The sequence below is a fragment of the Bombyx mori genome, chromosome 8 (assembly GCF_030269925.1).
Source record: "Bombyx mori chromosome 8, ASM3026992v2".
Taxonomy (NCBI): Eukaryota; Metazoa; Arthropoda; class Insecta; order Lepidoptera; family Bombycidae; genus Bombyx; species Bombyx mori.
In genome coordinates, this window is record NC_085114.1 from 8,249,183 (window position 1) to 8,270,873 (window position 21,691).

Here is a 21,691-nt window from a genome sequence, read left to right on the forward strand (position 1 = left end):
TTTGTCTTTTTATTTTCTTTTGAACTCCATTATATGATTTAAATTAATTAATTTAAAGGACAAACCCGAAATCCATACAAACTTGGGCCTGGCGTTACAGTGCTAGAATTTGGGCATAAGTTACAATACCTAAGAAGGTTTCATGAGCCCAATTTTCAGGTCTCCCAGCAATGGCCAAATTGGTAAAATCAGACAATGTTTACATTTTAGGTTATGTTTATTGTTCGAGATATTTTAATAAAAACGATATTTTTGAGGCTGTTTCCTATTAAAGATGAGTAATTTTTTACGAAACCTGTTGCAGCAACAGGTTGCTTTAAAATAAAAATGGAACCTGTTACGAAAAATCGCGCGTTAGGTTGTTTACGAAAAAGAAGAAAGCCAAAAATTAAAAACAACGTAATGCAAAACGCGCTGCGCACGAAATGATTTTTTTAAGGGATTTTATGACCTGGTAACTAAGACCTTTTAGGTCAGTCTTATTTTAATTTTAATGAAAACTTTTTTATATGAAAAACTACATTTATATGATAACTTTTTTATATAAAATATAAATCATTACGTGCTCCCATATTATCTCATCACATTTCATTTCATTTTATTTCATGCCTTTTTTATTTTTATTTTTTATTGCTTAGATACCCATCGACGAGCTCACAGCCCACCTGATGTTAAGTGGTTACTGGAGCTCATAGACATCTACGACGTAAATGCGCCACCCACCTTGAGATATAAGTTCTAAGGTCTCAGTATAGTTACAACGGCTGCCCCGCCCTTCAAACCGAAACGCATTACTGCTTTACGGCAAAAATAGGCGGGCGGGAGGCGCGGACTCACAAGAGATCCTACCACCAGTAAAATTATTAATGTAACTACACCATAGAAAAACTCAAAGTACCAAATCGACTTTTTCATGTTATATTTCAGATTGCCAGTTGAAAATATTTTGAATTGCCGCAGTTGCCGACATGATTTCGTGTCATAACTAAATGGCAGTTATTTATTTCTTTTAATGATTTTTGTTAGTAGATTTTGGTGCTTTACGTTACGTTATTCAATGAGATTAAGTTTATAGTCTGGCCAGCGAATCATGGCACAACTAAATAGCTGCAATCCAAAATATCTTCAGTTGGCAATATTAAAGATAACATAACACGATTTGATACATTTGTGTTTTTCTATGGCATAGTCTCATTAATATAATAATGCAAAACTACCCTTTCATGCTATATTTAATGTTGTCAGTTGTAGATATTTTGAATTGCCGCCATTGTAAGTAGTTGTGTCACGATTCGATGGCCATACTCTATTTACATTGATTAAAATACCTATAAAAACAGTCATTTATCCTAAAGCAAAAGAGTATTAATTATTTTTTACACTCGATTTCCACTAAATCGATCCTATTTTATAAATGCTCTAATTCTAATCCGCACGTTTGTGGAGCTAGTTACGTATATTGAAATAAGTGTTGCAGATGTTTACAAAGATTGTTTAAAACAAAAAATTGAATTCAACTTATTTTCTACACTTGGCCATTGTCAATGAAGCTAAGATTTCAATAGGTTAATCAAGCAAAATAGACGATTTTTTTGGTACATATCCCATTCGTGTAACGCTTAGGCCCAAAATGGGGTTTCTCCTTTAAGATAATTATTTTATAATTAATTTGAATTAATCCATCTAATAAACGACACCCCCAATCCCCTGACCCAGATAAAAATATCTGTCCGTAAGTGCTTGTCAAGAAAGAATAAATTTAAACCTTTTACAAAAAAGTCGCTCGAATCTGGCTGCCTAAGTCTTTCTTAAACAGAATCCTTCACGACTACAATAATGTCCACGGCAGCGCGGTCTCTGGTAACCTAAGAGGCTATCCCAGCTTCGCTCACATACGGATCAGACGTCATCACGGATCTTCCCGACCCATTAACGGTGCTTTTAGGTACCTCAAGCACCGGTTACCGTCCTCGCCGAAACCGTCGCTTGCGACGAAGGGCTCTGCGGGTAAGTTAAGCCACAGACACAGCTCACTGAGTTTCTCGCCGGACTTTGTCAATGGGTCGCGTTTCCGATTCGGTGGTAGATTCTGCGAAACACTGCTCTTGCTAGGGTCAGTGTTAGCAACACCTCCGGTTTGAACCCCGAGAGCCTACTAGCGACTCACAAGAGGTCCTACCACCAGTAAAAAGTTCGACGAGGACGGTGACCGGTGCTTGAGGAGCTTGAAAGCACCGAGAGTGGCTCCGACAAAACATGTTTCAAGTGACGGCGGATTTGCGTTGCCCTCTACTGGGTCGGTGAAGTATCTATCACTCGTATAAAGACAATGTATGGAACAACATTTTTTTTAATAAAGTAATTTTAACGTCCTTTTTTTATAGAATACACACATACACCACACATAAAGTGCATCTTTCCAATTTTATCTGAGCAAACAATACAAAGTAATTTTAAGTAATAATGTAGTAAAATAAATTATGTATTAAATTTCCGACGTAAGAACGAACGAACAGGAAGAAAGTAGCATTTTTTCTCTGAATTGTCCATGGAACACTGAAAATCCTTAATAAAAATCATAGGATTGTACTAATTAGGTAATTGATATAAATCTCATTGGTCATTAGGCTATTAAAATATTAACATAATGGACGATAAGATAGCAACTTCAATCGATTTCCAGTTTATTCCAATTAAGTCTCAAAGTGAAAATTATCGAATAAGCTGAATGTATAAGATTACAAAACAATTATCAACAGATTTATTTATCAACGTAAATGAACAGGCAACCTCGCAAACGAACTGTTATTCAGTTATCAAAAGCCCATATTATTTATTGTGAATGTCAAGATTCGCTTTGCTAACAGACAAACAAGTCGAAAATAAAACCGGACAAGCGTGTCTCTTTTTTTTCCTACCTATTCTAGTAACCTCTAGGGGTTATTCTAGATTCACCGAACTAGTACGTGAGCTCGCGGGGCTCAAACCTAAAGTTGCTGCTAACACGAACCCTAGCAAGAGCCGTGCTTCGCAGAATCTGCCACCGGATCGAACTGTGTCTGTGGGAAACGCGTCTCGGCCACCCACTATCAGTACTTGAAAATATATACAAACGATTTAAAAATGGGCACTGGTCTTTAGAAACTATTCTAAATTAAAAAAAGCCAATACAACAGACTTATGTATTGCTTAATTTATTGGTTATATGTTATGATTTTAAACTTTTCTGTCTGACGCGTTTTATTTTTATTTATTGCTTAAATGTGTGTGTCACTTGGTATTAAGTAGTTATCTACTGGAGCCCATAAACATCTTTAGCGTAAATGCCGCCATTCACCTTGAGATATGAGTTCTAAGGTCTCAGTACAGTTACAACGGCTGCCCCACCCTTCAAACCGAAACGCATTACTGCTTCATGGCAGAAATAAGCAGGATGGTGGTACCTACCCGTGCAGACTCACAAGAGGTCCTACCACTAGTAATAAAAGCAACCGCAGTAACTTACTGACCATTTGGTGTTAAGCTGTTACTGGAGCACATATCACAACATGAACGTCGCCACCCACCTTAAAATATGAGATGGTAGTCTCCATTGTACAGTATAATAGTTGTTTCACCCTTCAAATCGAAACACATAATTTTTTCGCGGCCAATACAGCAAAGGTGGATATGATATATACCCGTATAAGCTTAGAAAACACTTTGCCACCAGTAATTACGGCAATTATAATTTTTGTAGGCTTACACAATTTAATTTATTTATCGTGGAAACCATTCACGATCACGAACAACAGTGAATTAAAAAAAAGTTAAATTTGTTAATTAAAAAAAATTTGTTCCGGCCTGTGATATTTAAACACTGACAAGGTCACGTCGGTCCATAAAAAAACCCGTCGTCTTACCTTTTAAGATACGGTTTGATTTGAATGAAATTATTGCCTCTAAAAATAAACACCTAAACCTGTAATGTAGACGAAAACTTCTTAAAACAAAGTAAGATTAGAGTTTGTAATCTCTGACTCTATAGCAGTATTAATATTCGCGATATAAATTTTTTACATAACGATGTGACACAATTTAAACACTACTGACTCGTCACATTTGCTAGTAGTAGCCTTCGCTTTAGATTACTGGTTTACGAATACAACTGATAAGTTGATTATGCTTAGTAAATTTACATTTTTTGCAATTCGTCTTAGGGTACTTTATTCCACTTCTGGCATCGGCAACGCTTATCTTACATACTGTTTTTGTTATAAGTCTCCTCCTAGGCTATATCGACAGAGAGTGACGATGAAATTTAATTGGCTTCTTTTTCTATTGGATTATGTAGTCCTATAGACCGTCTAGTTTAGGAAAAGTGTTTGGCCTTCGCAGAACCCATTTTACAGAAGCACGAAACTCATTCTTTGCCACTTGAACAAAAGTTTAAAATGTGTTATCGTAAAAAACATATGATTAGAAATCTATGTAAACGACATTAGATAAACGGAATAATTTAAAATAATGACTTCCGTTATCTATGACATCGTCGGCGATTTTTATCAATCGTAATCTTTATCGTCTTTCTATTTGATTGTTCTAAACTTAGATAAGTGAAGATTGAGTATTCCTCGTTTATTCATTTGTCAATTGTAAGACTACGCGACGGGGCGCTATTTTATTTACAAACGCTTACGAGCGAAGACCTATGCAGTAGTTACCATTCACTTGGCGCGAACTCCCGTCCCGACATTGAAAATGGTGAGGTGAGAAGTTGTTTAAATTACTTATAGATTCATAAATAATTTCATTTATGATTTAAATAATTATTTCAGTGAATTAGATGAGTATTCTATTTTTATTTTTTAAAAGTTTCAATATTTGCCAGTGTATTTGATGGTGATTACGCGGAAAAGAAATAAAATGAAAAAAGTTAGTGGTTTCTTATAAACTTGTTCTACTACTAGTTTTTATGTTTTATATCCCAATTACTAAACAGTTGAAGGTTAACAATGATAAAAAAGTTAACATTTTACGTGTGAGTGCCTTCTTTCATTACTTTAGATTCATTGTAATTATTAGACCAGCGCTATGTATCCTTCGATGTTTATAAATATGTATAGTTTATTATCAATGCGATGTTGAATAAATTTTGAATTTTGAATTACTGACGTCACTCGGCGATTGCAAAAATGAGCGACTTAAAATTACGCTTAATATATTTTTTTTTTTATTGCCTCTCTAGGCAGACGGGCATACGGCCCACCTGATGGTGAGTGGTTACCGTCGCCCATGGACTTCAGCAACGCCAGGAACAGAGCCAAGCCGCTGCCTACCGCTTAATACTCTCCACAAACCTCGTTTGAAGAAGGACATGTCATAGCGCTCGGGAAACACCGTGGATGGGAGCTCATTCCATAGCCGGATGGTACGTGGCAAAAAAGACCTCTGGAAACGCACTGTGGATGACCGTCCAGGTAGTATGGATGAACTCTACTCCGGTGGCGGGCGGTGCGATGGTAAAAACGAGATGCTGGTATCATCTCGAACAATTCCTCAGAGCACTCCCCATGGAACATACGGTATAAAATACAGAGGGAACCGAAGTCCCTCCGCAAACCCAGAGGCTCCAAACGATCCGAGAGAATGGGATTATCGACAATCCGAACGGCCCTCCTCTGTATGGAGTCAAATGGAAGAAGCTGGTATTTGGGAGCCCCGGCCCAGAGATGGGAGCAGTACTCCATGCGAGGCCGGACTTGTGCTTTATAAAGCAAAAGTCTTTGTCCAGGCGTGAAGTACCGCTTCTCTCTGTTGAGGACTCCTAGCAGCCAGGACGCCAACTTGGCTTTGCCTTCCAAATGACTCCGAAACTGGACATCGCTCGAGACAAGTATCCCGATACTCTCGGAAGGTTGCAGGGATACTCCTTGGAATTGCGGCGCCATGACAAAGGGGTCCTTCTTCGCAGTGAACGCGCAAACTTGTGTCTTTATCGGGTTGAATTGAACCAAGTTCAATTCACCCCATTCGGAGACTCGCCCCAGAGAGTTCTCCACTTCAGACACAAGTTTTGATCGTCTCTCTTGCACCACGCTCCGAGAGAGACTCTGATGGCCGATATATCGCGCATCCCCCGTGCTATCATCTGCATAGCAATGCATGCCATCAATAGACAGCATGTCATTGATATACAGGATGAAAAGCGTGGGGGAGAGCACCGAACCTTGTGGAACGCCAGTGTTAATGGTCATGGTATCAGAACAATCACCGTCTACAACGACCGTGATGTTCCGCCCATCCAAAAAGCTAGCGATCCACTTGCAGAGACCCTCGGGGATTCCGTAAGATGGTAACTTCGACAGAAGTGCCCTATGCCAGACCCTGTCGAAGGCCTTCGCGATATCAAGGCTCACAGCAAGAGCCTCGCCCTTGCTTTCCAAGGCTTCAGCCCACCTGTGAGTAAGGTATACAAGAAGATCGCCAGCTGAGCGACCGTGACGGAAACCGTACTGTCGGTCACTGATCAGCTGGCGATCTTCAAGATACTTCAGGAGTTGTGTATTTATAATTCGCTCCATCACCTTGGAAAGCAAGGAAGTTATCGCGATAGGCCTGTAGCTCGATGGGTCCGACCGGCCACCCTTCTTGGGGATAGGGTGGACGTGGGCGGTCTTCCATGAAGACGGAACCCTGTTAGTGCAATAAGAGAGGCGATACAAACGCGTTAGCGCAGGTGTCAGCTCAGGGGCGCACGTTTTCAAAACCACTACGGGGATGCCGTCTGGCCCACTCGACTTATGGACGTCCAGGAGTCGGAGCTCCCGCCTGACTGCACACTGTGTGAAGCAGATATCCGGCAGGGAGCTATCACACTGGGGGATGTTCGGTGGTGTGGCACCCCCGTCGTCCACAGTCGAGTTCGAGGCGAAGAGTTTGACCAGAAGGTCAGCCTTCTCTTTCGCGCTGTGGGCCAGATTGTCATCGGACTTGCGCAGTGGTGGGAGACTAGACCTGCAAAAGTTTCCTTCTGCAGCTTTGGCGAGCGACCAAAAAGCACGGCTCCCGGAGGGATAGCTCTTCAATCGCTCGCCAACTCTAGCAACATGCTCCGACTTCGCCTTGGCAATTACCTTCTTGTAGGACCTGGAAGCGGCGTTATATTTCCGCCTTTCCCCTGAGATGTTAGGATCCCGACGTCTCCTGGCATTATCCCATGCCACGTATGCGGACCGCTTGAGGTGTGCAGCATCCCTGCTGGCATTGTTATACAAGGGTCTGCTGCGACCCCCAACGGGTACCTCAGAGGAGGGAATAAACAATTCCATCCCCTGGAGCACCACGTCTTTAAGACGGTCCGCACAGACGTCAGGATCAGCAGAGAAAAAGCAGAACCGCCCCCATGGGTAGGATGCGTAAAATTCACGCAATCCATCCCAATCTGCTGACATATACCGCCAAACTTTTCGATACCCGTTCCTCGTTCGACGATCAGGACGAGAGAGTGGTATGGCAGCACGAATAAGGCAGTGATCAGACGATCCAAGCGGAGCGTCGACCACCACACTGTATCCGGCCGGATCTGTGGTCAGCAGAAGTTCCAACAAAGAAGGCTCGTGCCCCTCGATATCTGGGACACGGGTGGGCTGTGTCACCAGCTGGGAGAAGCCGTAGGCCAAGGCGAAATCGTAGGCAGTCCGACCCGGGAGGTCTTTAAACGATTATTCTGCGTTGAAAAAAATACCCATTATTTTCTACTATTCTACCTATCTTTCCCACGTTCTGGCTTGAACTCTGGCCGTATTAGAGACAGCGGCATTCATGATTTGATGTCCAAGGGCTAAGATCGCCGTTTAACATTACGAGAGAATTGAGCTAGTCGAAAAAAAAACATGTAGTGTAAAAGTAACGAAAAGTAGTGAAAACATTCATTATTTCATGTCGAATGCTACCAAGAATTCTGTCCAGTGTGTTCACGAGTGCAAACAATTAAGAGCCCACTGTCATGAAAGTTGTAACCGGTACCGGTGGATGACACCAACCGTATTGAGACATGTGGTGAAAGCCTTTTCTGATACGAATAAAGCAATCGTATTGTAATAGCGGTCATACTACTACTCAAACCGAAACGCATGTCTGCTTCACAGAAGAATATGTCAAGAGAACAGCGTATACCCGAAAGGGTTCAGTATACGTTCTACCATTAGTCAAAATTGTATTGCCATAATTGCATTGGCAACTACAATTGGCTACATAATTATTTTAATGAACATATTTATTCCTATGTAACATGCACAACAAAGTCGTCCAATTCTTTTACAACACCCAATATATACTAGTTAATAAATATAGAAACAGGTTTTAAAAAAACAAAAGTAGTCGCGACAGAAAAGAAATCACTACAAAATTTCAACTCACAAAGAACGAAATAGTATGAGCTATAATTCAAAGTACTTTTACGGTCTAATCTCGTGTTTATTATTTATTCATCGTTACGGACGACTGAAAATTAAAGTATTCGAAACAACGGGAATAGTAGAACAATAATAATAACACCAGATTAAGGCGTAAAAGTAGTTACCGTAGGTTGGGGGGAATCGGGACTCTTTCCAAATCCAACACAAATTTTCAATGGTTTTATTTAGGGTAATACCAATAAAATAGGGATTAAAATGGTTCCAGAGGCTTCAATTTTAATATACGATGCGTTATTATACATAGTTCATTACAAAACACACACAAAAACTGAAAAAACTAGCTTGACACGATTCACCTTGGCTTTGGGGTGAATTAGGTTACGTATGGGGACAATAGTTTTTCGATAGGGCTGGCACTATTTAGTTGTTACGTAAGTACCTAACTTTAAGTAATTAACTTTTCAATATCTAATGAGTTACAAAACTTTTATGACTAAATTAAACTATTTAATATTCTTAAAGTAATGTTCAGTTCAACAAAGTTAAATCTAGCTAAATCTAACTTAACAAAAGTATTGTGACATCCCATTGTCCCTATTCCCCCCAACCTACTGTACAAATCCTATTAAACTCGTGACACCCGAAGAAAATACTAGAGTAGGTATGCGGAACTTATTTTATGACGAAATAAACGACTCTGAAACAGCTTACTATAATATTTATTCTTCTATAAAATGACAATGGAAACTTTGAACAGGGGCCGCCGATTGCTCAGTGAAAACTATACCTACAAACCGATTTTAAAAATGTTGTAAATTTACGTAGTAAGTTACTGTGAAGACAACCACGATATAAAATATTAATATTGAAACAGAGAAGCCACAAGTTTCTTTAGATTCTCTTTCTCTTTCTCTTTCTCTGATTTCTCTCAATCTTCTCAGTCTTCTGGTACATAGCTACTAAAAGACCCTGCAAAGGTTTACTAAAATAAAAAAGTGAGATATTCATTCAATTAAAATAGTTATTTTAATTTTCTATAGTTTTTTCTCAGATTAGAGCTGCGAATTTTGGGTGCGGTAATGTTAAATTTAACACATGAACCTCATGTCTTTTTTACTGTTTTTATGGAGTTTTTTTTTCTGATGTGGCGTTTTATAAGTCTACATCAGTACCTCTTTGTAAGTTGCTATTCGAACTAAATTTCTTGATTCACGACGCGAAGGGAATCATAGCATCGGATCTAATTTACAAAATAATGAACCGCATTTATAAAAATGACAAAATCTGTGGGTACATTAGAACCAATTACGATAGAAAAATTGAAATCTTAAATTCTGAGATCTGTACATCTATGAACGATACTTAAAAAAACCCACAATTCACAGTGACTGTCATAAGGAAACCGCAAGACGTATGCCCATCACAAACAAATTGGGTTTACCATAGATAAACAACATTTTTGTTACTATAATAAGCACGTTGTTCAATTAATAACATTACAAACTTTTTATAATTATAGTCATGACGCTTCGAAATATATTTAAAAAAAAATGATTTTACATTTTTTCTGTGATTTAAATAGCAAACGAGACATATTCTGCACAAACGTGAAATTCTTATCAAACGAGATACAAGTGATAAAATTAATCTTTATAAATTAATTTTATTTATTTAATTAATCTGCTTTATTACTTAATTGTTACAGTTACCTTAATAGTAGTGTTCACGTTTTGTGATTCTAGCACAACAGACTTATGCGTTTTTGTACTTACATCGTGATCTCGGTATTCATGAATGTCTTAAGCAATCTTGTTGTATTACTGACTATGATCAGGGATACACATGGCGGTAGGTGGTAACCGTCGTTTAAGGTCGTCAGCAACGCGAGGAGAACAACACCGGTCAGAATACTCCGGGTCATAAAACACCTGAAAAAAATGCTGACGAATGACGCGCTATAGATAAACCCAGTAGCTTCAAATTTGGGATATCTTCATTCCAATGGTATCAACTGAAAGAGCACTTTCAGCATTTTCAAATAACGAAATTATTGATATAGTAATCAATTAGGTATCAGAGTGTCTCTCAGAGTATGATAAAGGTAGAAGAAATCAAAACTTTTATCTGAATAACTATCTGATTTAAGTATCCGAATGACATAAGTCGAATTTAATTCATTATTGGATCTGAGCCATTGAATACTGAGACTTTATACTTACACTAGCCGTACTCGGCCGCTTCGCTGGGCATTTAAAATTAACATTATTATTAGGGAGTTCAACACTCATATAAATATTAGCCTATCCATTAAGTACGTGTATTTTCTACATGGATACCAAGTTTCAAGTCAATCGGATGTATGGTTCAGTAGTTATAACGGAACATCCGTGAGAACCACTGTTGATTTATATATTAGTGTAGATATATCAGAGTCTCGGTAAGGTTATCCAAGGGATTAAACGAAACTTCTGTGTATATAGACGTTTTTTTGTGTGTTTTGAACTATAGATAAGTTGAATGCAGAAAGATTTTAGGAATTTTCCACCACAACCTTATCGTTACCGATTTGCCACCGCAACATCAACACTAAATAAAATTAAAAACCATAAAGAAACAGTAAGGTCATTTTACTTACATACTTACCACGTATTACATATCAAAATTCAGGATTAAGTAAGTAATAAAAATGAAAAATACGATAAGATAAAATTATGGTACAATGAAAAACGCTTTTATCAATAACAATGTATATTTATGACGTAGCATCAACAGCCATTCACTGGTTCGAAGCGTAAAATTATTTTAACGATCATTTACATATCTACATAATATGTACTTATTTAGCATACGATACGTTGGCAATAAAATTTGAATATACTTGTTTACATTAATAATGGACCAAACAAGATCCAATTCTCAGAGACTCGAAAAAAAGAACCCGTCATATTTTGTCATGTTTTGACAAATACGCACTTCAAATTGGTATATTCGCTTATAAATTATTCGTATTGTCCTTTAGTACGATTTTATTTATTGTAAAATGCTTAAATTCGTTTTTGATATTATTTTTCGTTACAAGACTATATTATAGTAAGTGTTGTTTTTATCAGTTAGGTACCTTATGGGAAGCTAGATCAAAACAACATGAAGTTGTCCAATTTTAAGCTCTTTCGTTTAATTTTAGTCAAATAAATCAATACAGAAAATCTAATGTTTATCATATTTCGTACATTTTAGAGACGTAATACGGAATATTTCAAACCCCATTTTTACCAATATATTAAGAATATATCGCTGGTGTGTAATCAATAAATTAAACAGTACTTTTGGTGGTTGGAAAAATCCGGTATATGGTTCTTCTTATTCTTCTTTGTTGGTATCATTCTTGACATAGTGATCGTGGTCATCACTTTAAGTGTCGGTGGCAAGCTTCGCAACACGCCGCCACACTTCTCTAATGGTATATGCTTACGATTATAGATTTTGCGACAACCGCCGCCGGTTTTGGGTGCTAGGCAGCGTGTTGTCGGTCGTGTTGATAGGCGCGCTGATCGCAGTGCTGGTGCTACAGCCGTGGACCGGTTCACAGCACGTGCGTTATCAGCGCGCCGCCGTCGCTGCTAATGGGCACGAGTGCGCCACCGTCGGGAGGTACGTTATTAATTAATTTTCTGTCTGTCTGCATTCAGCATAATTGTCTCCAAGGTTAATTATGATCATTCAATTGGATTTTGGTGATATTTTTCAATTGTCAGTGATTAATGAATAACGTTTTCGATAATATACTTGACATCGTATAAACCAATTTAATTCAATATAAACCAACAAAAGTATGTTATATAAAAACTAATGCTAATGCTGGACGACCTTGAATCCGATTTACGTGCATAATGTTTGTAGTAAAGCTAAAACTTTAAAGCTCCATTTTATATCTCCTCCCTGAGTGGCATTCCTCATGTCCGAGGGTCGTGACCATCTCCTCCCATTATCCTTCTTTGGATTATGTCTTAGTATGGACTAACGCATATTAAGACAGCTCATATCCAAACCAGGCTCTACCATATGCCTCAAGAGGATATTTGAGTTCTTCGGTTCCTTTTATACATCTTAATATAACTATCCCTGTACCTGCTCTAAATGCTAAGAGGCCTCCTACGTTTCTTAGCATTTATGAATAGTCACTTAATTTCGTTCTAATAATAATTAATAATAATTCAATGTTATTTAATTCACTTAACAACCCCAACAGCTGACAGTTCACGTCTTTCAGGGAGATACTTGAAAAGAATGGCTCGGCTGTCGATGCTGCGATAGCGACGTTGTTCTGTGAGGGGATATCTTGCGCGCAATGCATGGGACTCGGGGGCGGGTTCCTAGCGACCGTGTACGACGCGAGCACGGGACGGGTGAGGGTACTCAACGCCAGAGAACGAGCTCCCGCCGCCATGACCCTGAACATGTACGAGAACGCATCGTCGACCGTGGGCGGGCTTGCGATCGCCGTACCCGGAGAGCTACGAGGCTACGGCGCACTGTACCAGGAGTACGGACGCTTGCCGTGGCGAGAGCTAGTGCAACCAACAGCAGAATTGTGCCGTCGTGGACACCGCGTCACCGAATACATGGGCAGAGTATTACAAACCTTCAGCGACCGAATCATGGCGGAACCGTCTATGAGGTGATAGGCTAACTATTTTTTTTATTGCTTAGATGGGTGGACGAGCTCACAGCCCACCTGGTTTTTAAGTGGTTACTGGAGCCCATAGACATCTACGACGTAAATGCGCCACTCATCTTGAGATATAAGTTCTAAGATCTCAAGTATAGTTACAAACGGCTGCCCCACCCTTCAAACCGAAACGCATTACTGCTTCACGGCAGAAATAGGCAGGGTGGTGGTACCTACCCGTGCGGACTCACAAGTCCTATCACCAGTAAAAAACCTAGATGAGCATCAAATCGTCTAAAATCTACTAATGAAATTCTAATTATGAAAGATTTTCTTCTTAAATAAATTTTACTTAAATTAGCTAAGCATAACGAGCTCACGGCTTGCCTAATGTTAAGCTCAAAAACATCATAACGTGATGAACCCACCTTGACTTATGATTACAGTTTCAATTGTATTGGAAAACAGTTATGCCACACTTCACACCGTAACTCGTGACTACTGGCAATACAAACGGGCAGGATTGAGGATACTGGTATCTAACCGTGTGGAATCACAATACATCCTACCACCAGTAAAGCTGTGTATATGATATTAAACGTTACAGGGAACTTTATGTCAACAAGGCGACAGGCAAAGTGTGGAACGTGGGCGACTACATAACAGATCCCACTTTTGCCAAAACTTTAGAAATTATAGCGGAGGAGGGCCCCGAGGCGATTCACGACGGCTCACTAACGGCGCGACTCGTACAAGACATACAGAACTTCGGCGGTATTATTACCGAAGACGACCTACGGAACTACAGGTCTGTAACTATCTGAATTATATGGAGGGGTGAAAGGTTATTTGGCGTAAGCGACATTTCGCTTAATACGCTATATTTAGAGAGAGAGCGAAAGAGAGAGAGAGAGAGAATACACTTCATTGCACACCAAAACACAATTTACATTCAAAAAACAGTCAAAAGCAGATACATATGTACAATAGGCGGTTTTATCGCTAAAAGCGATCTCTTCCGGACAACCGTTTAATTTACAGAAATTTATAATTGAGCTTTAATAAGTTTACTCCATTGAAAGAGCTGAAGACTTTTTTTTGTTATGTTTTCCAATTTTTTAACTTTAAATGGCTCTCCAGTAAAGTTGCAAAATTGTCACTTAAACCAACTAGTCTTTCACCCCTCGATTAGATAATTTAATTGTCTATGCCAATCACGTAGACCAGACTTTCAATAATTACAGGGTAGAATGGCAAGAACCTATCGCAATACCGTTGACGGAGCAACACACGCTATATTCGGTGCCCCTGCCCGGCTCGGGCTCAGTGCTAGCGTTTATACTGAACATGCTACGCGGATGGATCGGCGTCGAGACCGTGGCTCCCGTAGGCTCCGACCTATACTGGCATCGCATCGTGGAAACCTTCAAATACGCGTACGCGAAGCGAACAGGCCTCGGGGACCCTTCACGTCACAACCTTAACCAAAGTATTCTTGAGGTAGCTACGTATCCAAATTACATACAATTCGTGTTCAAATCTAGATGAAAATATATGTAGTAACGTAAACCTGTTAAAGTCATACTAATGTTCTTCTCAGGGTCATACCCGATCCTGTAGAGTGTAGACCGAATGGTAAACAGTCGACGTCGCCCAAAACACGTCATTTCGGATCCTCCCGATCCACTAACGATGCTTTTAGGTACTTGAAGCACCGGTCACCGTTCTCGCTTGCAACGAAGGGCTCGACGAGTAAATTAACCCTCAGACACAGCCCACTGAGTTTCTCGCCGGATCTTCTCAGTGGGTCGCGTTTCCGATCCGGTGGTAGATTCTGCGAAGCACAGCTCTTGCTAGGGTTCGTGTTAGCAACGTCCTCAGGTTTGAGCCCCGTGAGCTCACCTACTAGTTAAGGTTACACTGTAATATCGCCTTTCAAGGCTATCAGCTTAGGTAGGAAAAAAAAGTTCTTCTCAGTCGCTTGCACTCTTGGCAGAGTGGTCATGGTCTCCATTTCGGGAATGGTTCACAATACGTCGCCATTCCTTGCGTACCACAGCCTTTCTTGTGCACTCGTTGACAGGTTTTTTTTTTTATTGCCCTTGTAGGCAGACGAGCATACGGCCCACCTGATGGTGAGTGGTTACCGTCGCTCATGGACTTCAGCAATGCCAGGGGCAGAGCCAAGCCGCTGCCTACCGCTTAATACTCTCCATAAGCCTCGTTTGAAGAAGGACATGTCATAGCGCTCGGGAAACACCGTGGAGGGGAGCTCATTCCATAGCCGGATGGTGCGTGGCAAAAAAGATTTCTGGAAGCGCACTGTGGATGACCGCAGTGTCTCCAGGTAGTATGGATGAACTCTACTCCGGTGGCGGGCGGTGCGGTGGTAAAAACGAGATGCCGGTATCATCTCGAATAATTCCTCAAAGAGCTGCCTTTATTTGGTCGGCCCATCGTAACGGTCGTGGGGTCTTGTACCCTCTATCATACTATGCACTACAAGGCGCTCAACTGAGTCGTTACCCCGTCGCGACACATGTCCGAAGAAAATGAGATTGCGACCCTGAACGATGGAGGACAGACGCTGCTTGATGCCGAGCTCCTGTAGGTAGATACTCTCTCTCTTCAATCGGTCCCTGATTACTGAGGATCGTGACTCCGTTTGATTCCGTCAACTAGTTACTAGACTAGTAGTCCGTCAGTCTCTAACGATCCCGTTCTGTAGCTTGGTGGAGTGCGTCGCTGACAGGTATTTTTAGTACCTCCGTTATTTGGTCCGACCATCGTTTGGGACCTCTACCCCTAGGCCTTTTCCCTCGATTTTACCGGTCACCACAAGGCATTCCAAATTACTAGTATCCCTGCGTGTAGCATGACCGAAATACCGCAATATTCTTTGTAAGCAGGTTGTGGATAGACGTTGAATCTTTTCTATTTTTAACTGCTTGAGAATAGAGATGTTGATACGGCGGGCCGCCCATAAAATATAATATAGCTAATTAAAATAATAACCAGCTAAAATTGTCATTGATGCAGTTAGAGCAAAACCTTGCAAATGCTGAGTGGGCTGCCTCGTATAGAGGGCGCGTGGACGACACCCGCACATACAATGATTGGAAACACTATGAGGCTGTGTTCGAGGGAGCAGACGATCACGGAACAGCGCACGTCATCGTTGTGGCGCCCGACGGAAGCGTGGTCTCTGCAACCAGCACTATCAACTTTATGTACGCAAAGATTAACTTTAAAACTGTATTTGAATTGACTAACTATACGAGCCGTATTGGATACATTACCTACCGTAAAATAGACACGACTGTTAGTGCTTCAACCTTGACAAATCATAATGAATTGTAGTTTAATTTGATGAATTTTTCCAAACGCGTTGTAGATTGCGCTTAATGGAATAGCATTAAAAACAGCTGACGCTCAAGGTTCGCTATAGAGATCAAACATGGATTTCTTTTTATTGCTTAGGTAGGTGGACGATCCCACAGTCCACCTGGTGTTAAGTGGTTACTGGAGCCCATAGACATCTACGACGTAAATGCGCCACCCACCTTGAGATATAAGTTCTAAGATCTCAAGTATAGTTAAAACGGCTGCCCCCCACCCTTCAAACCGAAACGCATTACCGCTTCACGGCAGAAATAGGCAGGGTGGTGGTGCCTACCCATGCGGACTCACGCCAGGTCCTACCACCAGTAATTTCGCAAATTATAATTTTGTGGGTTTAATTTTTATTACACCATAGTACTCCTTCACCGTAGAAGTCAATCGTGAACATTTCTTAAGTACGTATTTCATTAACAAAATTGGTACCCGCCTCGATATATATAGGGATTCGAACACCAGTGCATCGCTAGAGACCAATGCACTGGACGTCGCCTTTAAATTCCTTTCCTGTTTCTTTACACTGACTGCTGCTTCTGCTTTTAGAGTTTGCAAATGAATCCCTTTACACTTTACATAATTATTGGGAAATTATATCACTGCTGCTTTGAAATAAATAAGCTTCGTTCTTCTTCAGATGGGGCTCGCAAAGAAGGTCTCAAAGTTTAGGCTTCATACTCAACAATGAGATGGATGATTTCGCCATTCCGAATCGAGACTCGTCATATGGACTTCCCCCTTCGCCGGCCAACATGCTAGCTCCTGGACTACAGCCTCTCAGTTCAATGGTGCCCAGTGTTGTTGTGTCAAAGAGCGGAGCTGCAGATTTAGTTTTGGGTGCAGCCGGTGGCACTAAAATTACAACTCAAGTCGCATTGGTAATTAAGAACGACTTTTACTACTCTCATCCTCTGTAACAATAGGTAACGTAACACAAAGGGAAGATCTTCATTGAGCAGGTATGTTTCCTGGATATGTGTGGCGGTAGCCATCACAGAACACAAGATATTTGACAGATGCCTGGATCTCGCTTACGACATTTTCAAGATAAGCTTGCATAGATACAAGTTCCGAACAACAATCTTCGGACCGTCTCGGTCTACCGAGCAATATTATCCGCTCGGCGGAAGATCTTCCCTTCATAGTATACCTTCGTAGTTCGTAGTAGCCCCAATATAGGTACATGCATTAAAGATAATCTTGAAATTGTCGTTAACGCGATTCAGGCTATTACCGGATTTTTTTTATTAAACTATACTACTAGCATGTCACCATACACATTAATGTTAAGTCCATATCAAAAACAAAATAACTGACAATAAGACTTTTAGTTTAGATAATCAACTAAGTACTTACTTATTAAATTCATCGTAAAATATTCATCAAGGTGAGACGAAAGAAATAATACGCTTAATTATAAAAACGTTGCTAAATGTTGAATATAAAAAATAAAATTATTCGGAAATGTTAATGATGGTGAAATATTTTGTTTTTCACGTCACGTTCGATTTGCAGATGGCGACACACATCATAGTCGAGGGCCACGACCTCCCGGATGTGATTCGGCGACCTCGATTACATCATCAACTGTTGCCGATGGAAATTCAACACGAAGCTAATTTCGATTCAGTGAGTAATTTGCCACAACGCCTCACGCTAAACAAGGCTTGACCACACGCAAATGAAAAAAAAGTCACCGATTGCCATTGATTTACAGTAAATTACGTTTTTTTTTCCTACCTATTCTAGTAACCTCGAGGGGTTATTCTAGATTCATCGAACTAGTAGGTGAACTCGCGAGGCTCAAACCTGACGTTGTTTCCAACAGGAATCCTAGCAAGAGCAGTGCCTCGCAGAATCTATCACCGGATCGGAAACGCGACCCACTGAGAAGATCCGGCGAGAAACTCAGTGGGTTGTGTCTGTGGGTTAATTTACTCGCCGAGCCCTTCGTCGCAAGCGACGGGTTCGACGAGAACGATGACCGGAAATTACGTACTCACACCGCGTCATTTAATGTAGCACATCAAGCCATTCTCTAAAATATCATCAGAAAATTATACATAGTTTTATTGTAGACAAAACTATTGAGAAATATTTTAGCACTCTTAGTGCGTTCGTTGTTACAATCACCATAAATTATTCAAAAGCAGCCTTAATTATATATATCCATGCGATCAAAGTTTCAGTCATAAAAAAGTTGTCAAAAAAGTTGTCGAACACTATACCGGAACTTAATTGATAGCATTCTTCGTACTTAATAAGGTACTACCCAATATGAGTACATTCTAATGTATCTATAGTTTTTACACGCGTCACATCCATTTACACTTATTTTTTGTTACTAAAAGAGTGAGGACACGAGCTTTGATTATAACGAATTTGCGGCATGAGACTGAAGTCTTAACGGTATTGTATGGATGCACACAGCAATTAGGAAATTGATGCTACCTACCCATTTGACCTCAAAAATACAAATATTACGTTAACACTTACAACTAAGCTAATTTATTATAAATTTAAGAGATTGAATCTTGATTCATTAGCAGAAGTCGTGCGGGAACACGAATTAGGTTTTTTTTCTACAAAGAGTGTATACATCATTGCTACAATACGCTTCCCTTGGCACTCCGCTATGATTTCATAGTTCATGGGTTTGCTACGCGCTGGGGTTCGGGATAAACAAAAAATCTACCGAAGTACAAATTAAAACTTTATTAACACTTAGAACACTCACAGAATACTTTACAAATATCAATTGGCTTCTTCCGCTGCGCTTCCGGTGATCCGTTCGCTGTTTCGCTTTAATTCGTCGTGGCCTAAAGGATAAGACGTCCGGTGCATTAGTGTGTCTATCGGCGCGGCGGCGCACCGATGTTCGAATCCCGCAGACGGGGACCAATTTTTCTAATGAAATACGTACCTAACAAATGTTCACGACGGTGAAGGAATAACATCGTGTAATAAAAATCAAACCCGCAAAATTATAATAGATATAATATAAAAAGATATAATATAAAAAGATAAAATATAAAAAGAAATATTTAAAGGACCTCTTGTGAGTCCGGACGTGTGGGTGCCACCGCCTTGCCTGTTTCTGCCGTGAAGCAGTGATGCGTTTCGGTTTGAAGGGTGGGGCAGCCGTTGTAACTATACTGAGACCTTAGAACTTATATTTCAAGGTGGTTGGCGCATTTACGTTGTGGATGTCTATGAGCTCCAGTAACCACTTAACATCAGGTGGGCTGTGAGCTCGTCCACCCATCTAAGCAATAAATAAAAAAAGAGTAGTTCTGATTAGTAATTGACTTCGTGCCATGATGAGAGATGGCAAGACTATAAAGTCAATGAGACATCCCTAGATTTATCGAGAACATTCTGGGCAAGTCGAGTAGCTTCGATGTGTGTTTCCGATATCTGACAATAGATGGCGTTGTACTTCTCGAGCTTTCTCGACGTTACTAGTTACTTTAATATTCTTTTCGACTCTTCGGCGATCAATGACGTTACTCCTACCGGCGTAGCAGGTTTTACTTATCACAGCAAATTTTCTTTTCAGGACGTAATAGCATCATTGCGTAGCAAAGGACATGCAACAACTGAACTGGGACCCACGGCGGGTTTCGCTGCAATGGTGGCCATACACCGTGATCGCTCGGGATATTTGGTCCCGGCCACAGATCACAGAAGAATCGGTAGCGTTGACGGATTTTAAAGAAATCTTCAATACCATGAGTGTTCTTTTTCTAGCATTAATTAATGTGAAAGTTACAGTTCGCCATATTTAGTAAGCCTTAAAGGAAACTTGGACCTATTTTACAGCGATGGCGACCATAAAATATGAAATACGTGAATTTGATCTCATCAACAATCTGAAACAACAGCGTTGTTTGTTTGAATTTCAAATAATCTTAATGAAATAAAAAAAAAACATAATACCAAAAAGAATCGTGTTTTTATTTAATGCAATTCCAATGTTAATTTAATAAGAAAAACATGTTTTAATGTTCTTCTGTTTCTTCACCTTATCCCACTACCACTACCATTTCCGTACATCTACTAGGCACATGCATCTTCTCTCTACGCATCACATGTCCATACCACGCTAACCGTCCGCTCTTTAATTTGTTAATTACCGGGGCTACTTTCACACTTCCTCTGATATACTCAGTCCTTATCTTTTATTTTACTGTTAAGGACAATAATGTGAAAATCGTGTAACACCACAGAGGGTGGCGAGGTCTTCGTATTCCTTCAAGCGGAGAGGCTCCGAACCTTTATCGTTAGTCCTCTGAACTCATTACCATAAACTAATTATATCATTGAAACATGTTTAATCGAATGCATAAGATAGTGATAATGATAATAAATTATTAGTTAATCGTAACTTTTTGATTTGTCAACTAGCTAGGTATTAAGTAACCAAGCTTTCCATTTCGATAGGGAAGATCGCGGTTTATACATTCAATCTTATATCTTGAAGCACATACCGGTATCCACATTGTAATATGTACCTACTATATAATATATACTATCGTCTAATTGCTCTTACATCACATTCTAGCAAAATTATGTTACATATTCTGAATGAGCGATTAAAAACCTATCTGTCCAAAGAGATTGCTCCGGAACAGGCCGGTTTCGTGAGGGGGAAAGGCACTCGGGAACAAATTTTCATCGTACGTCAGATAATTGAGAAAGCAAGAGAATTCAACAGGCCGACATACATTTGTTTTGTTGACTTCTCCAAAGCGTTTGACTCGGTGAAATGGCCTGTTTTGTGGAAGACCTTACTGGATCTGGGGACACCGAAACATCTTGTGCACCTACTGAGACGCTTATATGAGAATGGTACGGCCTCGGTGCGCGCGGATGACGTTCTCTCAGGTAACTTCCATCCAAGTGCTGGGGTTCGCCAAGGTTGCATTGTATCGCCGCTCTTATTCAATGCGTACACAGAGATCATAATGCGCATCACTTTGGAGAACTGGACAGATGGTGTAGCAATTGGGGGGTATAGAATTGCAAACTTGCGATACGCGGATGATACCACTTTGTTTGCAACTGATGCGCAATGCTTGGGGGAGTTGCTGTCGAGGATGGAACGTGTGAGCCTTGAGTTTGGATTAAGGATTAACCGCAATAAGACCAAGGTGATGATTGTCGATCGCGCTATGAATAACTCGCCGGACGTGACTCAAATAGCGGGTTGCGACGTGGTCCAGTC

General features: G+C 40.3%; 1 protein-coding gene and 1 long non-coding RNA gene across 3 annotated transcripts; one reads left to right on the forward strand and one right to left on the reverse strand.

Annotated features, from left to right (window-relative positions):
* Positions 1–3,662: 3,662 nt before the first annotated feature.
* LOC100862776 (gamma-glutamyl transpeptidase) lies at positions 3,663–20,412 on the forward strand. Of its 2 annotated transcripts, XM_012695403.4 has the most exons (9): positions 3,663–4,748; positions 11,880–12,050; positions 12,670–13,077; positions 13,676–13,876; positions 14,313–14,568; positions 16,108–16,298; positions 17,102–17,342; positions 17,980–18,093; positions 20,024–20,412. In XM_012695403.4, the coding sequence occupies exons 1-9, from the start codon at positions 4,741–4,743 to the stop codon at positions 20,177–20,179; spliced, it is 1,746 nt and encodes a 581-aa protein (XP_012550857.1). In that variant the 5' UTR covers positions 3,663–4,740; the 3' UTR covers positions 20,180–20,412.
* On the reverse strand, positions 9,101–9,857 carry LOC134199256 (uncharacterized). Its single transcript, XR_009973675.1, has 2 exons — positions 9,572–9,857; positions 9,101–9,368 (listed from the first exon to the last, which is right to left on the reverse strand). It is a non-coding gene; the product is annotated as an uncharacterized LOC134199256 (long non-coding RNA).
* Positions 20,413–21,691: the final 1,279 nt, after the last annotated feature.